Here is a 19,717-nt window from a genome sequence, read left to right on the forward strand (position 1 = left end):
ACTACCCTTTAGGGATATTGGAATAGAGTTATTCGATTTAATGCTAATTTAAAGAGGGGACTAAAACTTCGAAGGCACCGTAGACGTTTCTCAAAGTGTAGACATTTGTGTGTGTGTAAGTGTTTTGTGTGTATGTTCGAGTGTCGGAAATTGTAGGTAATCAAGGTCCAATGTTTACGAAGGAATTAGGTTAAAATACAATAACAACGAGAGTTAAATAAATTTCTTCCTTATGCAATACACACGAGATTACAACATGACATCAAATATATAGGAAAAGAATACGAGGGTTTAAATACGACATACAGATACGTATATATACGAGTATCATCGCCAATGGAAAGGAAAATACCAACACAAAAGGCAAACAACTTAACAACAATTTGGATAACATATTTTTCCAGTTTCGTTATTGTTGTTTTTTTTCGGTGTATATAAGAAATAAAATAAACGTTTTTGAATATTTTTGGAGTATTTTTTGGGTATTTTCTGTTTTTTGTTTGTCTTGTGAGCGCGCTTTGGTTTCTTGCTGAGTTGTTTGTCGCTTTCAACGAGGCGAAGATATCAACTGAGATTTCTAACTGCTATTATTAGATAAGAGCTAGATTTGTTGGTTCTCATATTTATCATTTCGTTGAAAAAAGGATGTGTTTAGGCGTGGTATTAAAAATAAACCAAAAAAGTACAGAACTAAAAACATTGTTAGTTTCTTCTATTTTCTCTCTGACAGAAAATCGAGTTAGTTATTGAAGAAAAAACATAAATAAAAATACGATAAAAGTACAACTGCAAAGGACTCTGGAAATTTTTCATTACCTTTTAAATGAAACTAAAAAGTTTAAAATTTAAATAATAATTTATATGGAATGCTTATATTCTTGCAAAAGTCCAAATAAGGTTTCAGACATTGAGAATACATTCCATATAATAAATCAAATCAAAACAAATTAAAAATGCTAAACCTAAATGAGTTTTAAAATAAAAAGTACATAATTCAAATAAAAATGGAACTCATAATCGAATGAAAAATTATAGGAGATGCACCCAAATATGTTGTAATTATTTCCATTCTCCCACCAATATTATTGGTTAAAGCCAAAAGCTAACGTAGCAGATCGAGGCCAATAATCGGCTGTATAATACAAGCTGAAGCCAAACTGAGATCGTTTTGAGTGAGTGTTTCAATGGTGATATTTATAGATGTGTGTGGTTGTGTGCCCGGGTCTTTAAAGCTGATCAAGGGGTATATATAGGCGTATACGTATATATATATGGTACAAGGCCAGCCAGAATGAGGGACCCTGGGTCCACACGAAAATTCTGATCTGATCCGAATCCTAATCGAATTCACCCCCTAGCACATGGAAAATGGAAATGCATTACAACACTTTTTTGGCCACTTCTCCCCAGAGTCCTTTCTCGTTACAATATTTTCGAGGATTTCTACAGCACACCTGCCGCCTGGTCATATCGCTTATTGCCCATTCCCAAACATGGTTACAGTGGGGTGTTTGGGGGATTTGGGGAGAACATTAGAGATAAACAGAGAGAGATTACTTCACCATCATCATCAACAATTAAGAGATATACGTATTATTAAAATATTCAGAGTAAATATAAATAGTTTATATATATTGTTGTATGTATACAGGGCTTGTCAATTTCGCAATTAAACTGTGTGTGATGTAAAAAAGACTGGATTAGAGAAACGATTAGTAAACAATTTTGGACAGTTTCGATTGCTCGATCAGTACTGGCTTGATCTTTTTGCTAATTTGAACTCTCTGGCTTGGTGTCGTCGCGTGTTTCGATTACTAAGACACGAACTAGAACTTAAACTCAAACTAAAACATAGTATGCATCTTAATCTAAGAGAGGGTGTGGGATTGATTAGGCGAAAGCAGAAATTAAGGAGTTAACTAAAGGAAACTCAATTTAAATGGTGCCGTAAACTCTTCATCCTCCGATATATTATATCCTTTTTCTCAAGGGGTTACTCCTCGCAGATCTCTGGCGACTTCCGAGTTCCGTTCGATGGAGGAAGACTACTGTCCTGTCCGATCTGTACGATGCATGACACAAAAGCTTGAAGCACTTCGGTATGGGATTTACACATGAGATCAGCCGTATTTACAACACCGATGTGGATCCCAGAGGATCTGCGCGCCAAGCAGCGGGATATATAGTAGTTAGGCGATATCATATCTTATGGTACAGATAACTGGCGGACATTCGATCGAGTAGCGAGTAGCGAGTAACCAGTAACGAGTAACGATTAAAGTATCGAGTATATATCCTTTCGGAGTGCAAGCATATCGGTTTGAATCGCAAAAGCAAGTGATGAATTGGCAGATTTTTACAGCATTGAGAGTGGGTATTCGATAGAGAGAGAGTAGAGATAGATATGTTGCTGTTATCCTTACACTATATAGTACTCAGATCTGCTCGACGGCTGAGTTATATATTACAATGTGCAAGAGCTGGCGATAGTGTAAAAATAATAGTGACTTTTGCACAGAACCAAAGTTCAACTACATAAGAGTAACTCAAGAGGTAATCAAGAACTCAAAAGTTTTGAAGAGAAGTTGGAGGTGGGGATTTCTGGGATTTGGTTATCGAACTTAATAAGGTTTCTTACGCTTGACATTGACACGGTTCACAGTTCAACGGTTAGAAACACAATACGAACACATCTATGAGAATCTTTGGGTATTAAGGGGAATTTGGGAGGGCACTGAGAATAAAGATGATCTTTTTATAAAAATGTTATTAGATATGTTATACCTATGGATACAATCTTTGACAGAAAAGATCTTTTCAATCTTGAATACAAGCGCATATATATCTTTGTTCTCAGTGCTTTATTAGGGTTCTGGAGTTAGGACACTATAGACTACCTTAAGGTCGGGGCAACCGACTGGACTTACCCGGGCGGCGAAACTGGTGTTGGGCTTCTCCAGGAGCTCCCACAGATACTTCTGGTACTCGGCGCATTTACCTTCGCCGAACTCCTCCTCGTCGCGCTGCCGCAGGGACTCGGCCTCCTTGCGCATCTCCTCGTGGACGTTCTCCTTGCGCTGGTGGTACTTGTGCTGGCAGCAGGACTCCAGGTACAGTTCGTCGACGCCCCAGTACTCCAGGTCATCACTAAACGCGAGCACGCACATCTCGTCGACGATGTGCAGCTTGCCGGTGCGATAGAAGTTCAGGATGGAGCTGAAGCTCTTCGGATGTCGGTCGAAGAAGTACTCGTTGTCCGCCAGCGAGTAGTCGTCGCACAGCTCCACGATGGCCTCGTGGGTGGTGCACTCCCTCAGCCGCCCGAGTCGCGTGTGGGGCAGCCGCTCCAGCGTCCTCCACAGTACCTCGTGCCTCACCCCGCCCACGTTGATGGACACGCGGCTGTTGACCGCCTTCGACTGGGCTATCATGAACGGCTCGGGCGGCGGTATGGAGGACATGGATCTGGAATGTGTCCGCTGCAGGGCGCCGGTGGTGTTGCTTTGGCTATGAGTTGGTACACCGCCTGAAATCGACTGGCTGCTGGCACCACCGACGCCCCCGCCACCGACGCTGCCAACGATCTGCTGGGAAGTTGTGGGAATCGAGTGCGTTGGTGATGCGACTGGGAATGGGGCGTAGCGAACTTCCTTGCCTGCTGCTCCACCGCCTGATCCAGATCCGGCTCCAGTTCCTGTCCCTGTCCCTGCTGCTCCCAATCCTGCTCCTGCTCCTGATCCCGTGACTGATGCTCCCGCTGACGCACCCGTACCCGCTCCTGCTCCTGATCCCACAGCACCAGCAGGAAGACCGGCGGATGGGCCAGCAAGGTGGCCGCCATCAGCGTAATCCAGGTGACGAGAAACGAGGCCGGCGGTATTAGCTGGCCCAAGGTGATAAGCAGCACCGCCAGCTGCTGGTAGAGATCCGATGCCGATGCCACCATATGCACCAGCTCCACCGGTTCCCATCGCCCGCTCCCAATCGACATTACCGCTTGTATCGTAGTACGGCTGATTATCGCCGATGTCGGCAGGTGTTGCAGCCTGCAGTCCGCGTGCAATTGCAATTGCCTCGTTATGTTGCTGATACAGGATGTCCTGTTGCTGCTGCTGTTGCTGTTGCTGTTGCTGCTTGAGTTGCAGTTGCTGCTGTTGCTGCTGCTGCTGATGTTGCTGCTGCTGCTGCTGCTGCTTCGAGAGTTGCTGTTGCTGAGTCGCTTGTTGCTGTTGCTGTTGCTGGCCAGCAGCCTGTCCACATTGCAATTGCCCGACCATTTGTAATACTCCATTATTGGTTTGAAGCGGTGTCGATTCACCCGTTGCCCAGCGTACCGCCTCACGGTCCCTGTCGCGTTCGCCGACCATAAGTCTGCTGCAATGGGAGAACGGAGATTTATTATTCTCGAATACGAAGGTGATTTATCTGCAAAGTCATTGAGCTTTAAATGAAATGTTTGGTACTTCAGGTATGTCTTTGCCATACTTGAGTTCCATGCTTATTGTCGTTGTTAAAGTAAAGTGTTTTGGGACTCACCGCTACATCGCGTCAATTGTCGTCATTACAGCCTCCTTTTTGGCGAATGTGCTGCTCTGTTGGCCGATGTCCTGCACCTTTTCCTCTGCCGATTGCTATCGCCGGGGTAATTGATTTGGATTTTCCGGTCCCGTGTATTATCTGCGGATCTATAAATCGCTCAATTGCGGTCTGGCAGGCTGCTGGCTGTGTCCCCGGATTCCCTCATCTTTGGCTGTGACGCTGGTTCTCCTGGTTTCTCCAATGGCTTTCCTACGGCACCACTATGCCACTATCGTTGTTATGTCTATGATCACAGTTGTGTTCTGGTTCTGGCCCTAGTTCAGGTTGAGATTGAGATTGAGGCTCAGGCGTGGTTTGGCAGCATTTTGTGGGGCAATAGCTGCAATTTATGACCAGAGATAAGGGGGAAAGCAATCAGTAAAGTTGGCTTATTGCAAAGCAATTATATCTAACCGCATATCGATGGCTGATAAGCCGCGTAAATTCCGAGCACCTTAATTATGCGTGCCGTGTACTCAAACACCATCAAGTACAGTGGGCAGTATGTTTATCAAAACTTAAATAAAAACTATTTAATATTTATTTTTAACTATGAAAACTTCATTGTTTAAAAATTTTCATTCTGAGGTCACCTCATTCGCTTAACCCATGATGAATCACTGTCGTTCAACGCACATATTCAATCGGGCAACTTAAATGCCACGCCCACTGTGCCTTCGGGTAATGAATCAATAGTTGCGGACAACTGATAAGATAGCAAACCAATCGTTGGATTGAGATTTCCCCTTGCCTCCTTTTTCCTTCCATTTCCACGCCGACTCTGCATTTTTTGTAGCATACATTTGGGGGCTGGAAAACATTGTGGCAATTATCGAATAATTGCGTATGCAAATGAATGCAATTGTTTGTAAATAGTGCGCCACAAAAATCGAGGCCGCTCTGTCTTATTTATTAGCTTTAATTTGCAACAATGGCCAAAAGGCTGGGCCTTTGCATTTAAATGCCTATTTTTGGTTTCCTTTTGCATATTTGGCCTTTGCCCAGATTTCCAGCCCTATGATTCAGTTTCTGCCGCATTGCAATCAAATTTGAATTTTTACGCCCCGCCGGAAATGGCAAGTAATATGCCTAACGGTCCGCGAATTTTTTCAAATGGATTGCCATGCGTAGTGCCCTGGAAAATGTTAACTGACCTCCGACGGTCGTTGCAAACGTCTTCATTTCGTATTCATTCCCGCATTCGTATTCACATATTCACATTCTGGCCCACGTGAATACCCATTCGCATGCAGATTGCTGATTTGTGCGCCACCTGTCACTCTCACTGCCCTTTCACCTCGCGTGCCAGGGGTCAGAGTTCGCGAGTTATGACTGCGACGCAAATTATATAGTTTTGTTGCATTTTAGTCCGACTAAATTGTTGTTTATTAGCTACTTCTCCAAGTGCCCACTTGTGCTGGGAGTTACGTAATTGCGAATGGCAACGCCAAAGCTTGAGCAGTCACATATTTGACAACATTTCTGCCGAGTTTCAGTTTAAGGGTATTGCTTTCCAGCCGGATATGATGGAATTGGCGGCAGGAATGCATACATACAACATTTTAGAGCTATTCCTAAAAGCCGTACATAAGAAAACAATTTATTTGGTTTAATAAATGTGTATCTCTGTATGCTTTAACTCGCTCATTTCAATAATGTAATATCATAGTTTAGTGTAGTCTACTTTATCCACCGGGTACTAATTGCGTTTATAGCCACACTTTTTGATTAAATTGAAAGCTTTTGCTGGCACTGCTTGAATTTTCCATTCATTTTAATCGCGTGCAGACGAAAAGCAAAAGTTTTTCTCCATTTTTATTGCAATTATTTCTGGCGCAAAATGAAACTAAACTGCATGCAAACTCTCAGCTCTTGTTTCAGCTGGCTTTTATATTTCTGCTGCTTTTTTTTTCGTTTTTTTTTTTTTTGCTAAGGATGCATGCAACATGTTAGCCCCGCAGCTCGACAATTAATTCCTTGATTGTGTGAGTGGGTATCTGTGAATGTGGGCTCAAGTGTGTGTGTGAGTGCGAAGTGGGCAACTTCACCTTGGAACCTGTTGAATTGCCTTGAGGCCGTGGCAGAATGCAATTAATTTCCCATTTTAATGAGGTGAGACCTTTTCGTTGTTCCAGCGAAAGTTGGTCAAAAGCGTGTGCGGGAGGGCGAAAGCCATTTCTTTTGACTGCTTCTGGCCTTGTCATAAAAACTCGGCCAGATAATGGCTGCTGAAATTTATGGCAGCACCCACTCATCTAAGCGACACACACACACACGCCCACATGCCCACTCGCCCACTTGAGTGCAGCCCATAAATCTGCAAACATAATTTGCTAAACACGTATGCAGAACATTACAAAATGGCCTTAATTGCCCTCAAATGGTTTGACATTGTCCATCGCCGAGCAGCCTTGACTCTTCCCAGACATTTTCGTTTTGGGAACGGAAGAGGGCTACTCGGGTTACTAAACTGGGCTAAAACAACAGCCATATAGCCGTGGGGACATTATAAACTTGCTGGCTGAATTTCATGACAGGGCTGAACGTCTGAGCAGCCTCATGTGTGATTAATGATTTCTTTGCTTTGTTGACGCTAATTGAAAAATGTTGGGCAAACATCAGCGAAAATAATTAGAGCCTTTGGTTACTAAGGGAAATTTTCCTTTTGCAGGCTGACTGATTGAAAATTAAAAATTCAAAGGAGAGGTAATCAAGAAGGAAGAAAGTTAAGTGAAATGTCTGAATTATGAAGTAAGATTCGAACAATTTAAAAAACAATGTAAAAAAAAATGGTACTTTAAGAACTTTATACTAATAAAAGCCTGCCCAATACGAATTGGGGCTTGTCCATTAGTTTCTTCTTCGGCAGACTTCAATGCACCTAATCAAGAATGAATATGTAGAACTGTAGGCACTAAGGATTTCCCTTTCTAGCGAACTTGACAAGATACATTGCTTCAAATGCCAAAAATCCACTTAAGTGCTAAAAGCAAGCCGAAGTCCAGGCTTTTCCATTTGCATATTGCATGGCGGAATGCTTCCTGTTTTCGCCGGCAAGGGAAAAGGGTGAAAAATTGCTAAGACAAAACTCAAACTGAAACTGAAACAAAACTAAATTTAAGGCTCGCGGCAACAACAAGGCAATGCAAATATGTACAGAAAGCGTGTCAATGTGGCTCAGGCCGTAGCTCTTCTAATGCCAATTGTTGTTCCGCTTGCGAGTGGCAAACATTTATTGCCGACTCTCCAGCGTCGCCATTGCCATTGTCTAAATTTATGGGTGCCATTTTGTTTTGTTTGGTGCAAGCATTTTGCAAGTCAAGTGCATTTATTTTTAAATGCTCTACAAGGGCCGCGAAGGGCGTCTCTTCAGAGTGCGTCAGCGGCAACCTCAACACTTGGGTTTTGGTTTTCTATCTGTGTCGGTGTGGCCGACTTCCTTTTGCTGGCGGGTCTTCCCCAATTCGACGCCATCGACTTCCGGCCACAACCACATCCGCCAGTAGCTGACCGCAGCCTGCATGGCGCGAAAATGTCCAGTTTATTTAATAGCCCAAATGAGCACAGAGCAGCATTAGCTAAGTTTAAGAAAATTACGTAAAAGTTGCTGCTCTGAGTAAGGCAAGGTCACACAGTGACTTATGAATGCAAACTATGAAGGTTGGTCACACTAAAAGTTATTTATGTCCAACGCTTTGCAATTAGGAAACTGCTTGGTAGTTTTTTGTATTATTTCTCTCAGTGTCTTGTTCTAATTTTATTTAGCTAACAAAAATGTGCGAGGGGCGCTCAAAGAAAGTTAGTGTGAAAGCAGCGCTCACGTCTCCGTAGCGTACTTTCCATTTTCTGTAAATTTAAGCAAGTTACTCTAATTGTGTTTGCCGCTTTCCTCTGACTTTGCCCCGCACTTTTCGGGGCTTTCTTTTGCGTGCCACGGCAACTTATTGGCCACTGGCATGCAAGCTGATTCTGCTACTACTGCTGCTTCTTACTCTGCTTCTTGACCAACTTGACTTGGCCTTGGCTAACATTTGGGGTCTCTGTGTGTCGGTGGGTGCTGGTTCTCACTTTCACTCCGTCGCTGCACTTGGCTGTTTGCTAGAGGGGCCAAAACTGGGAGAGCACACTTTTGCCGGGGCATTCGTGTATTAACTTAATTGTTTTTATTGGGTATTACGCGGCTTTATGGCCCCGAGGACCTGCATTCCGACATGGCGTCATCTGGATCCCACGGATCTGGATCCCTCGGCCAAAATCGATGGCAACCGGGTGTGCCAGGCACCGTATTGTTCGAGTAGCAGTAGTAGGTGTCATTAACCCGGCACCAAATTGCTGTCTGCTGCACACCATGGTTAATGGCTGCACTGCGTTCGTTACCTTTACGGCCCTCATCTGTTGGCCATGTCAACTGCGCAGTTGGACGGACCGCATCAAATATTCATAATCAACTTTGGGCCATTGCCCGTTAGCGTTAACGGTCTACCAGCGGCCACTCATATTCCTCATATGTGCCAGTCGCCTTATTGATTTTCGATTATGGCCCTAGCACACACCCTTTCAATGGGCGCACAAAGCGAAAATTTCTATGATTTAATTGCAACTCATAAAGGTAGCTTAATACACAATTTTTTTTGCAATGACAGTGCATGCAATTGTACCTTAAAGGGGTTTGTTATTTTTATTATTTCTGTTTTTTTTTTTATAATTTTCCTGGCGAGTATCAGTTATTTCTCGCTGTGCATTTGCCAACCTGTTAGTCGTGCGTGTTTGGCCTAGTAAGTCATAGATGTTAGCAGGAGTGGGAAGCTAAATAATGCAGGCTATACCAATTCGAATCGAGTATTGATAGTCTCTTCGATTGGCCTATTGCAAAGGGGTTTATTATTTCTTCAGACTATTACCACCCACAGAGGGGCACATTAGTGATTTCGGAAATTCTGCTAAACTCGCAGCTATCAAAATCGATATTGATTAATATATGCAGTTCCAATGACATAGTGTAAATAGAGAATATACAAACATACACATAAGTGTGTAAATCTTGTTTTTATAGTACTCTGATCTCTACCTTGTGTAAGAGTATTCGAAACTTCGGATGACTCCAAGGCTCGGAGCATTTATCAAGTCTGTGGCATTAACCGACTCATGAATGTTTCAAATGTCCGCTGTCCCCTAATAATGATAAATGATTGCGATGCGTCTCACCTCCGTCGGCGATGTAAGTTCAATGCTGGCCAAGTTCTTGTTTTGATGCTATTTTTGGCTCGATTTATTTCACCCGGCGATCTCGAAGGAAAATAAATAATGACTAGCAAATCGCTTAAAATTCCACACCACCGCACGCAGTGAGTTCTCTGCCCAAAGATTAATTGGCCATCCGAAAATAGTTGGCCGGAACCCGCTGGGACTGAGATTGAGTTCCTGGGGGCGTTTCGGAATCGTTGGCGAATTCGCGTGCCTTTTTGCAATTAAATCCAAAGCCAAATGCTTTGGCGAAGCACGTGTTTGGCTTTTGACCCCAAAAGCGCTAGTTTTTAAAGGCTCATTTGAGAGGAAAATTAAAATTCGCCGAAACCAAAGCAGATTTCCTCGCTGAAAGCTTTTTAATAGCGAAATAATTGCTACTTAATGCCACAATTTCTGAAATACGTAATGAATAGTTTTTAATCCCACTATTGATTTATTCCTATATGTATGCAATGTGTAGGCATTCAAAGTTTGTAATTCGATTTTGCCAAAAAATGTTTTTACACTATAAAATGTTACCTTGCCTTATAGTTTAATTTGTTTTTATTCCCCAAATACACATAGGCGATAAAGCACTTCCCATTCGTTGTAGCAAATATTTTTGTTATTTTTTCCGCAAATTTCGTTTGCCCGGCAAGCAACAAATTTTCTTCTGCACTTCGTTCGGCGGGGCCTTTTTCTGTGTTCGACAAATGACGCCATTAATATTTTTGTTTTGCTCTTTGTTTTTCGCATGGGTATATGCCTTTGTTTCCCCGGCTTCTGACTTCTGGCTTCTGGCATCCGAATGCACATTGGATTTTCGGTGCAGGGATTTCTGTGCTGGAATGCGGCAGAAAGTAAATCTTTGAACTCATAAAAATCGATGAGCGCACGCAGCCAATTTGTTTATCCATCAGATGCACAGATACGAAACAGTCTGTACGTCTTCGTTCGGTTTTCTTGTTTTCTCATTCAGGTGACGTCGTGAAACACAGATCGTTTGTTTACAAAATACTGAGCAAATTGATGGAAAGGCAGGCTAGTTTTCTTTGAGTTATTGGCAGTTTTGACTTGCCACTCAATTGCAAATTTAAGCCCTGCCCAATTGAAATGGCCAGCTGAAAGTTGAATTGATATCTAAGCTTTCTAGCTGTCTGGCATATTCTTAAATTAAAGATAAATGTTTGTGTGCCGGTTGAAATAAATAATGAACTCTATATTTTAGTATTAGGCTGTAAAATTTATGTTGATAACTTAAATAAATAGTCACACTTTCCATTGACAATGTGTGACCAGGTCATTGGATAATTCAGAATGCAAACCGTTTCAGTTTGAAATATGGAGCCTGGCATTTGGCCAGCTGAAAGCCAAAGAAATTGCTTTCAGACGGCGACATCCTTTGCTCCTCCAGCCATATCCTGCCACTTAGAGGATTTCGCTTCTTGCAATTATGCCAGGGGAAAATATGGCTCAAGCTGCGCGGCACTGATCTGGAAAAACCAGAACACGCAACGTGGTGAAGAGGGAAAATCTCGCCGCCGCCGGGGAAACAGCAAGCCAAAGAAAATAAAAGCAAAAAATAAAAATAAAAAGAGGAGAAACCAACAGCGAATACATAAAGCCAAGTACGAATTGTATATAATGCCAAGGACACTGAAGACCTCAAAGCAGCGCAAGCTCACTTCACAGATTCATCTTTAAAGCAGTTTCCATTCAGAGAAAACCAAGAGTATTAATTCACAAATATGAAATGTACCTTTTGCAGATTAGTTTTCGGGCACATGCCCTTCCAAGGGGCTTAATGCACGAAAGCAACAGGAAATTGAAAAACCCTGAAATCGGAAGAGTCCGGGAAATGGGAAGCAGAAAGCAGGGAATGCTTGGAACACACATCACGTATACGCCGCGTACCACTCACACTTTAATATGGCGGGTATACGTGCGCAAGTGGCGCGAAAGTGTTGCGCATATTTGTGGTCTTTAATTTTCGTGCAACGTCCTTGGCGCAACGAAATTGAAATTCAAAACAATAAAAATAATACCAAACGACTGGAAAGCAGAAGCCGAAACGTTTTCCAAACCAAGCGGCCAAAGTGGCGGCTACTTAATACGAGGAGCTGCCAAATTGAATCGCACAAACGGAAGTCAATTCACAGACTTGTACCCAACCGCAGCCAATAAGAGAATTTAAAAATACAAATTTATTCGCCCACTGTTTGGTTCATTCGAAAAATGAAAATATCCACAACTTGATTAGAGGTCAGGGAAGAATACGTGTTCTTTATAAATAACAATCAGAGGAAGGCATCCACTAGGTTCAGCATCAGTAGGCCTTGATTCCTATAACATCCATCTCTCAGTTTAGGGTGCATTTGTAGTATTACTATGGAATCCAGACTTAGCGCTTCCACCTCCAGCTTGATCTCCACCACAACGCTTGTCTCTGAAGGAAAAGCAATGCCCCGAGTCAATGATATAAGCTCCAAGATCAAAGTGGATCCGGCACAGCAAAAGAAGTCGAGGCAGAGTAAGGCAAAGAGCACATCTACCGGCAAGGGAACTACCACCGACTTCGAACAGTGCAGGGCCAAAATACTACGGCAGCAGCGGGCGGAGCTCCTGTGGAGAACGTTCACGGATGAGGAGTACTCCGACTGGGAAACGTTCAGGGACAACGACTACCAGGTGCCGCTGCGCTCGGTGTTCTCCTACGTGCAGTTGAAACCCTCTCCCGGCTTACTTCTCAATGTGCCGCCCAAGAAACCGGGACCACAAGTGGTGGCCGAGATGATGAAGGGCAACCATGGCGCCTTGGTCCGCATTCGGATCGGAGAGCACAGGTTCAGGTGCATACCCAGCCTGCTGAAGTGCTTCTCGGGGTGGTTTGGTGGTCACGACTGGCGCGTAACCCGCTTCACGTTCCTGGAGCTGGAGGTGCCTGCCCGCGGCTTTGAGGTCGCCTACGAGTGGATGCGCACCGAGAAGCTGCCCGCCTTCGAGTTGTTGGTGCCCGCACTTCAAGTGGCCCGCCACCTGGGCGTAAGTCTGCTGGAGAAGGAAATCTGGAGGATGTTGTCTGGTAACTCGGTGCGCGAAAAGAGTGCCTTCCTGATCTATCTGGAGGCCAAGCCACAGCCTGCGCTCGGAGAGCTCTGTGAGATGATGGTGCGCCGGCTGAGAAGATACTTTCTGGCCCTGGTGGGCAGCCCACATTTTCTGCAACTGCAAGTGGAGATTCTGGAAATGATACTGCGCCAGGACACAATCGGCGTTAACTCGGAGATGGAGGTCTTCTTTGCCGTGCTGCGCTGGCTGGGACACTCTGACGACTTGAATCGACTGACGCACATGGGCCGCCTGATGAAGTGCGTCCGCTTTCACCACATGCCCATGACTTTTTTGTTTAGTCTGCGCGAGTCCTGCAATCGGCCGGACAAGAAGGATCTTTTTCGTGGAGATCCCGTGCTGCTGGCCTTCAATTCGGACTCGGAGACAATGGTCACGCTGGAGCGCGCCATATCCTTCATCGGTGTGCGCAGCCAGTACGAGGACATCGAGGAGTTCCTGGCCGACTGCGGGAGGCACCACATGGACGTGGTCTACCCGCGTCGCTGGGTCTATCACATCAAGTGCCCGTACCACCTGCGTAGCATTGATTTCCCATACCAGCACCGCTTCACAGCCTCGGAATTTAGAAGCTACATCGCCAGCATCCAGAAGGAATGGGATGGCGGGGGGCCGGCGGACCACGGAAGGTCGCTGGTCATCGAATTGGAGCTGGATCCAATGCTAAGCAGGGGTAGGGCGAGGTCCCAATGACCCCAATGTATATTTCATACTTGTTTACTGTTTGCTACCATTGTTTTCGATACCAAGCCCATTTAAATTGAAGTTGCCTAATCAATTGATTTAGTCTCCTTTTGGTTAAAAACATTGCCAATAGTAAACACCAACTAAAATTGGTTCTAGTTGAGCGGAGACTCAATTGGCCCATGGATCAGTCAGATAGAAACCGCAATCGACAAACTCAAATATGCCCGCATAACCCATGGATATGGTAATTATCTATTTTACAATGTGAGCGACGAAGCGATGAACCGTGACACCGTGACACTCCCGCATATTTGTTTGCCAAATCTGGCAGTGCCACCTCGCATGTGAAGGATATTCGTCCTTCGGTTGTGGCGGGATTGGAAAATCTGGCTTATTTGCATGCAAATCAGCTGCGAACGCATTTAAATTGGATAGCAGAAAGTCGCTGCAGGGATTTGTCTTTGCTTAATGCGAAATTAAAATGAAATCCATTTGGCAGACGAATGAAATTTAAATGGGATTAGTGAAGATTTTGTCATCCACTTTGGCCAGTATCCTGGCGCAATTTCCATCTCACCTGACGCACTCGTTGCAAAAAAATTTATAAAATTCAGAAATTATACATATATACACACATTTATCTCGAAGTTGGGGCGAAAATGGTACGCGTAGCTGAAGAGCAATAAAAGCACGTAAGGTATAGTAATAATTCCAATGTCTCAGTAGCCGCTACGCATGATACCCTTTTACCCCGCCCCCCCTTTTAGCCACCCCTTTTATACCGCCCAGTAATCCCGCCCACCTCCCAACGTTTGGCTACTTTTTCTACTGTTTACTGCAATTTGTTGTTGTCCTTTTGGTTATTCCAGGACATCTAAAGCCGACAACTCCAATAACTCTCTCTCTCTCTCCGCTCTCTTATTCTGCTCAGTGCGCAGGTCCTTTCCAGCCCAAAAGGGAAATTGCTCCATTCATTTGCTTAGATCCTTTGATCCGCCCGTGAATTGTTTTATGAGCATTTCATTGGCAATATTATAAAATATATATATACTTATTTATTTATTATGCATATTTATGAAATGCATAATTAGCTTACAGGTAGTTCCACTTCTGGGTAACCTCTGACATTTGCACCACCCACCAAAGGACACCCACCTCGTGCGCAGCCTTTACAAACGAATGAACGAATGAGCAGGCGAAGGCACACAGCTCAACCAATGACGTCATCACTGCTGTGTGTGTGTGTGTGCGTAGGGAAACTCGTAATGAGGTTAGGTGAAGTTTTTCGTCCTTTTGCAGCTCCTTGTTCGTCGTGCTCGCCTTTGTGCCTGCCTTCGCTCCGCGGCAAGGACAGACGCCACGACCTACTTTGGGTTGTAAGTTGGTGGGTGGTGGGCGGTGTTCGGTGGGTGGTGTGTGGTGTGTAGCGGGTGGTGGTGTGTAGTGGGTGGTGGGTGGTGGGGGCACACGAAGTGCGCGTGGAATTGGGATACTGAATGAAAATTGGAAACAGGATACAACTCTGCTAAACGAGCGCTGTTTTCGCTGTTTTCACAGTCGCTACACTTCAGGGAAATTGTAATTCAGACCACGAATTGGGGAATTTTGGAACCATAAATATTAAAATTAAGCCCAATTATAAGCTAGAATTATTGCAAATATATATCAATAGAAAACAAGAATATTTTTTTAAGTTCTGAAAGCCTTTCTTCACACTTTTCCTAAATAGTTTTTTCTCAGTGAGTTTTTGTAGCCCTAGTGCCATGTTACTTGTACTTCTGCGGCTGCCATCGCTGCTGCTGTGACCAATGCCGCGAAAGTTGGCTAGCTGGCAATCTGAGAGCCCCTTTTCCACTTTCCCAGCTGGGTACGCGTGCACCCAGGCTCGTTCGCGCTTTCTCCACCCGTGTGACAGGTGAAGGTGCAGTCACTCCACGAGGTCACCATCTCCACCACCACCTCTCACCCGTTTGGGGTCACCTCGCAGCTGGAAGTTATTGCCGTTCCCGTTGCCCGTTGCTCGTTGCCTGCGGTCGAGTTCGAGTGTCTGATTCAAGGACACTGGCAAGGAAGCCCATTTCACCACATTGCCAGGCTTAAATCTCGTTCCGCATCCCACCTATCACCTATGACCTGTCATTTATACTCTGTGCTGCTGATGCCACGGACAGCGAGTTGTTCAGTGACAGAAGGTAATTCGCCTTCATTTATTCCTTGTCTTCTTTTATCTAAGGGTATCCCTTACTTATCCTTAAAGGATTGTATTGTAATAACACATTTTTGAAGAAACTATTGCTATTTATTTAAGTCTTAAGTTAATTGGTTTAACTTAGAAGTTTAAAAAGCGCAGCTCTTGCATAAAAATGTCTTGTTAAACTACAACTTTTTTTAAGCTGGCTGCCAACTTTTTCTTTCAGCTTTTTGCTCGGGAATTAATGCCTCTTGTTTATGAATTTTCTCGAGGCAGTTTGTTTTGCATCTGAGCAGCAGTAGAATGTTTTCAGAGCTCTCCCCAGCCTTCTACTAAGTTCTTTTCGAACTGCAAACATTTTTAAAGCCAAAATTTCTAAACTTTTCCTCCAGCCTTTTGTTATCCGAAATGCTGCCTTTTGTTTATGATTTATGGCTGGAAAGGGAAAACTCAGTTCGTTCTGCTTGCCGTTCTGCTGCTGGCTTAAATGGAAATTTCTCGCAGGACCTCGAGGAAGCTTGTTTGCTTGTTGGGTTGTTGGGTTGTTGGTTACATCAGACCGCACATAACTTCAAATTACGAGCCCCTGACCACCGGAATTGAATGGCCCATTCCAGCACTACTACTTCTGGCCATTTTTCAGCGCTGTGAGAACAGGGCAAATCACGTCGGGAGTTAATTAAACCAGGGATGGATCGGTTTCGGGTAGCAGGATCAACCTCATCCTGTCCTCATAATCCACTTGTCTCCTCCACATTCCTGCCTTTTTATTGCGACCATTGTGTGTGTAGTGTAGAGTGTGTGTTTCGGCTTTTCTTCTTTTGGGCTTCCGCTTTCCACTGCTATCCATTGTTATCCATTATTAATTCGGCACAACAATGGGGCCGAGTGATACTATTGAATGATTTTTATTGTATTCAATTCTCATTTCCTGCCTGCTGGCGGCTTCGGTGGCCAAAGCCACACAGAAACAGAAACCAAAACAAAGCAAACAAAAATTAATATGGTTTTGCTATTTTTGGCACAGAAAACTGGACTGACTGGAGCCGGCGATGGATCGGCAAAAACTGCGGCACACTTATTTATTATCAGGGGTCAGAGGTCGCTCGTGAGGGGCTATAACTTCGTCACTGGCTGTTGACAGGAGTAAAGAGCACTTTTGGCTTTTTAATCAAGAAGAAAACCAATCAATTTGATGGCCAAAGTATCTACTTAAATGCCTGGCGGCAAAATATTTAAATGTGATTCTACGAAATATATAATAATAGTTGGCAATAGCAGTCTTTCTCTTTTTTGAGCAATGAAATAATTTATTATACAATTTTATTTTCCACAGTACGAGCATTTATTAAGCCATTGGCCATTAGTGTCCATATAAAAGTAAGCAGTTCAGGAAAACTAATAGAAATTTGCTTAATGTACGCCCATTTAACAATTCCGTAAACACATTTTTAGCTCTAAATAATCACTGACACAACGTGCGAATTTATAGGTGAAGAAATTATCTAAAAGCTTTGTGGCTGAACATTACACTCTTTTATTAGCCTAACAAACATTTATGTCGAAATTGGTAATCCATAGAGTGGTTTAAATCAATTTTAATAAGACGTGAAAACAAATGGGGTCTAGAAAGAATGCTCGCAGAAAAAAGAAATAATTTTCAGTGAGCGCAATACAAGAATACGTCTTCATGTTGGAAAAATAATGTTAAGGTAAACAAATTAATATGTTTGAAATAAGAATTTATTCCTTAACTTATTATTAATATCGTGTTTTGTTGTTTAATTTAGTTCCATTTTAAACTGAATCTTATCTATTTCGCTTATATGCACGCTTTCCCACTTTCCTTTTAGTATTTGAATCTTTGGACAGATGACGGGTTTCAGTTTTTGGCTTGGGCTTTCAGCCAAATGAAATAGAGCATTGAATGGCAATTTGCTGGCAATTCGCGAACAGATTTTGTTTGAGATACATTGAGATTTATATGGAAATTCGTTGGATTAAAGAGAATATAAGTAACAAAGCAACTGCTAGAATTCGTAGAATATTACGATAGATACATATGTAAATAGATTCCTTTCTATGAGAAAGCCCTGCGTATAGAAATCTTCTATTTGAGGCATCACTTCTAATTGCAAATGACACACCTAATTGTGGACAAGATGTTCCACTGCGTCCTCCACGTGCCGCAAATCCAGGCCCTTGGCTTGTCGCCGTGTTTCCCACAGAAACTGGGCCAATTGCCAAGGAGATATGCCGAATTCGAAAATCGTTCCTAATGTACACATTGTTGTTTGAATGTGACATGTCCGCGCCGACAACATGAATGCGCCAAACGTTTAAGTCCCCCAGTTGCCTCGACATTGCCAACTGCCTTTTTGGCTTTTGATGTCCCGTCAGAAGTGGGGATATTTTTCCGGGGTGTAAGCATATCTTTATTTTCCGCCACCCATGACGTAGCGGTCACATGCCCGGGTGGGGAAAAACATTTTCCGCAACTTTTCGCCATTCGGCCAGATGCAAATACTCAGCAATACTTTCGAAAATGTTTCATGTGTGCTGTACGCCGTTCGGGCCAAATTCGTTGCTAATCAATCACATTTTGTGGCACACTCGAGTGGCAAATACAACGGGAATAACATATCGCAAACGTGCGAACAGCGGCAAGAACAAAAATTCCAGAGAAAAACTATAATTCGCTGTACTTTGTAGTGACTGTTCATGGAACAATTCAAATGGATAAAGTTCGCTTGGGAAAATTATTCATCGTTTAGGGGGAAATTGACGGTCTAAAATTATGCGCAAATGAAATTCATATGGAAAATTTATATATGAACTCATCCAAACCTCGTAATTAAATTTACAAAATCAAACTAAGTAACATATTTAAATCTAATTAAAGACGATATTAAAATAGAAACATTTTATCTTGATTGTGTGCTTAGACAGATAGAGAAAACATGTTCGAGGGCATCTCAATTTGTTGTAATCCGCAGCGTGAGGAAATGTTTTCCATGGAAATGGAAAAATTGCCATTAGTAATAAGTGCAAATCACCGCCGGTTCCGCAGGCCTTCGCAACACCCTTCAATAGTTCTTTGGCTCGAGTTCAAGCAGCAACGTCAAGGTGGCCAGCCCCTCACCACCCATTCACCACCCATTCACCACCCATTCACCGACCATTCACCACACCCCCTCACCAGCCGCTTAGTAATGAACCAATTTCAGTTTATTTTCGTTTCGGTTTTCTTTCTTTTTTTGTTTTTTTTTTTGCATATCTAGACGTCGTCGCAATGCTTTTACAGCATTAATGGTCGCGTAGGCAGGCCAAAATACTTTATGGACCAGCTGACGATGCTCGATGCCAGCTATTTGTGGTGTTGTCGCACTGCCTCCCCTTTTACACCGCCCCTTCCACCCAACGTACACCGCCCCCCCCTCTGGCCACTCCCACTCAAGAAGTGGTCGCACATTTCGACGCATGATTTTAATTGGTTTTCCTCTCGATTCGATTGTTTATGGCGAATCGATGGGGGGAACAGCTGATGCCAGCAATGAATGAATTGCATGAATAACGCATACGCAGCGTTGGCCCCATAGGAATGTTTTCGCCGAGAAATGGAGAGTGGCCATGAACATGACTTACAATGCATTGGAGAAAATGATTCTGTTTAGAATTGGTTTTATATTAAAACGTTTATCAGTATAATACTTATAATTGCTACTTTATTATCTTGCATTCACATCAACTGGAATGAACTAATAACTTTTCACATAACGAGTTTTTTTACAATTAAAAATTTCAGCCCTGGAATAATTGCAGAGTTAATTAAACTTGTAAACGTGCAATTTAGTAAACTTTTCTATTCATGAGCTGTTAAAATATTACTGAGCATTGCACAAATGC

The 19,717-nt window shown here is 43.3% G+C and overlaps 2 protein-coding genes across 19 annotated transcripts in view; one reads left to right on the forward strand and one right to left on the reverse strand.

Annotated features, from left to right (window-relative positions):
* The window catches only part of LOC120449557 (potassium voltage-gated channel protein Shab), a 58,836-nt gene that overhangs the window by 24,518 nt on the left and 14,601 nt on the right, over positions 1 to 19,717 (reverse strand). For all 18 annotated transcript variants that reach the window (XR_006356484.1, XR_006356485.1, XR_006356486.1 and 15 more), the window contains 2 exons: positions 4,537 to 4,918; positions 2,928 to 4,374 (listed from right to left, as the gene is read on the reverse strand). Coding sequence is in view for 15 of the 18 variants with exons in the window: in XM_039632088.1 (XP_039488022.1) it covers positions 2,928 to 4,367 (1,440 nt within the window). In the remaining 3 variants the exon portion in view is untranslated. The remainder of the gene's footprint in view (positions 1 to 2,927; positions 4,375 to 4,536; positions 4,919 to 19,717) is intronic.
* On the forward strand, positions 12,146 to 13,711 carry LOC120449558. The gene has a single exon (XM_039632105.2). The coding sequence runs from the start codon at positions 12,193 to 12,195 to the stop codon at positions 13,624 to 13,626; it is 1,434 nt and encodes a 477-aa protein (XP_039488039.1). The 5' UTR covers positions 12,146 to 12,192; the 3' UTR covers positions 13,627 to 13,711.

This window comes from Drosophila santomea, chromosome 3L, assembly GCF_016746245.2.
Source record: "Drosophila santomea strain STO CAGO 1482 chromosome 3L, Prin_Dsan_1.1, whole genome shotgun sequence".
Classification (NCBI taxonomy): domain Eukaryota; kingdom Metazoa; phylum Arthropoda; class Insecta; order Diptera; family Drosophilidae; genus Drosophila; species Drosophila santomea.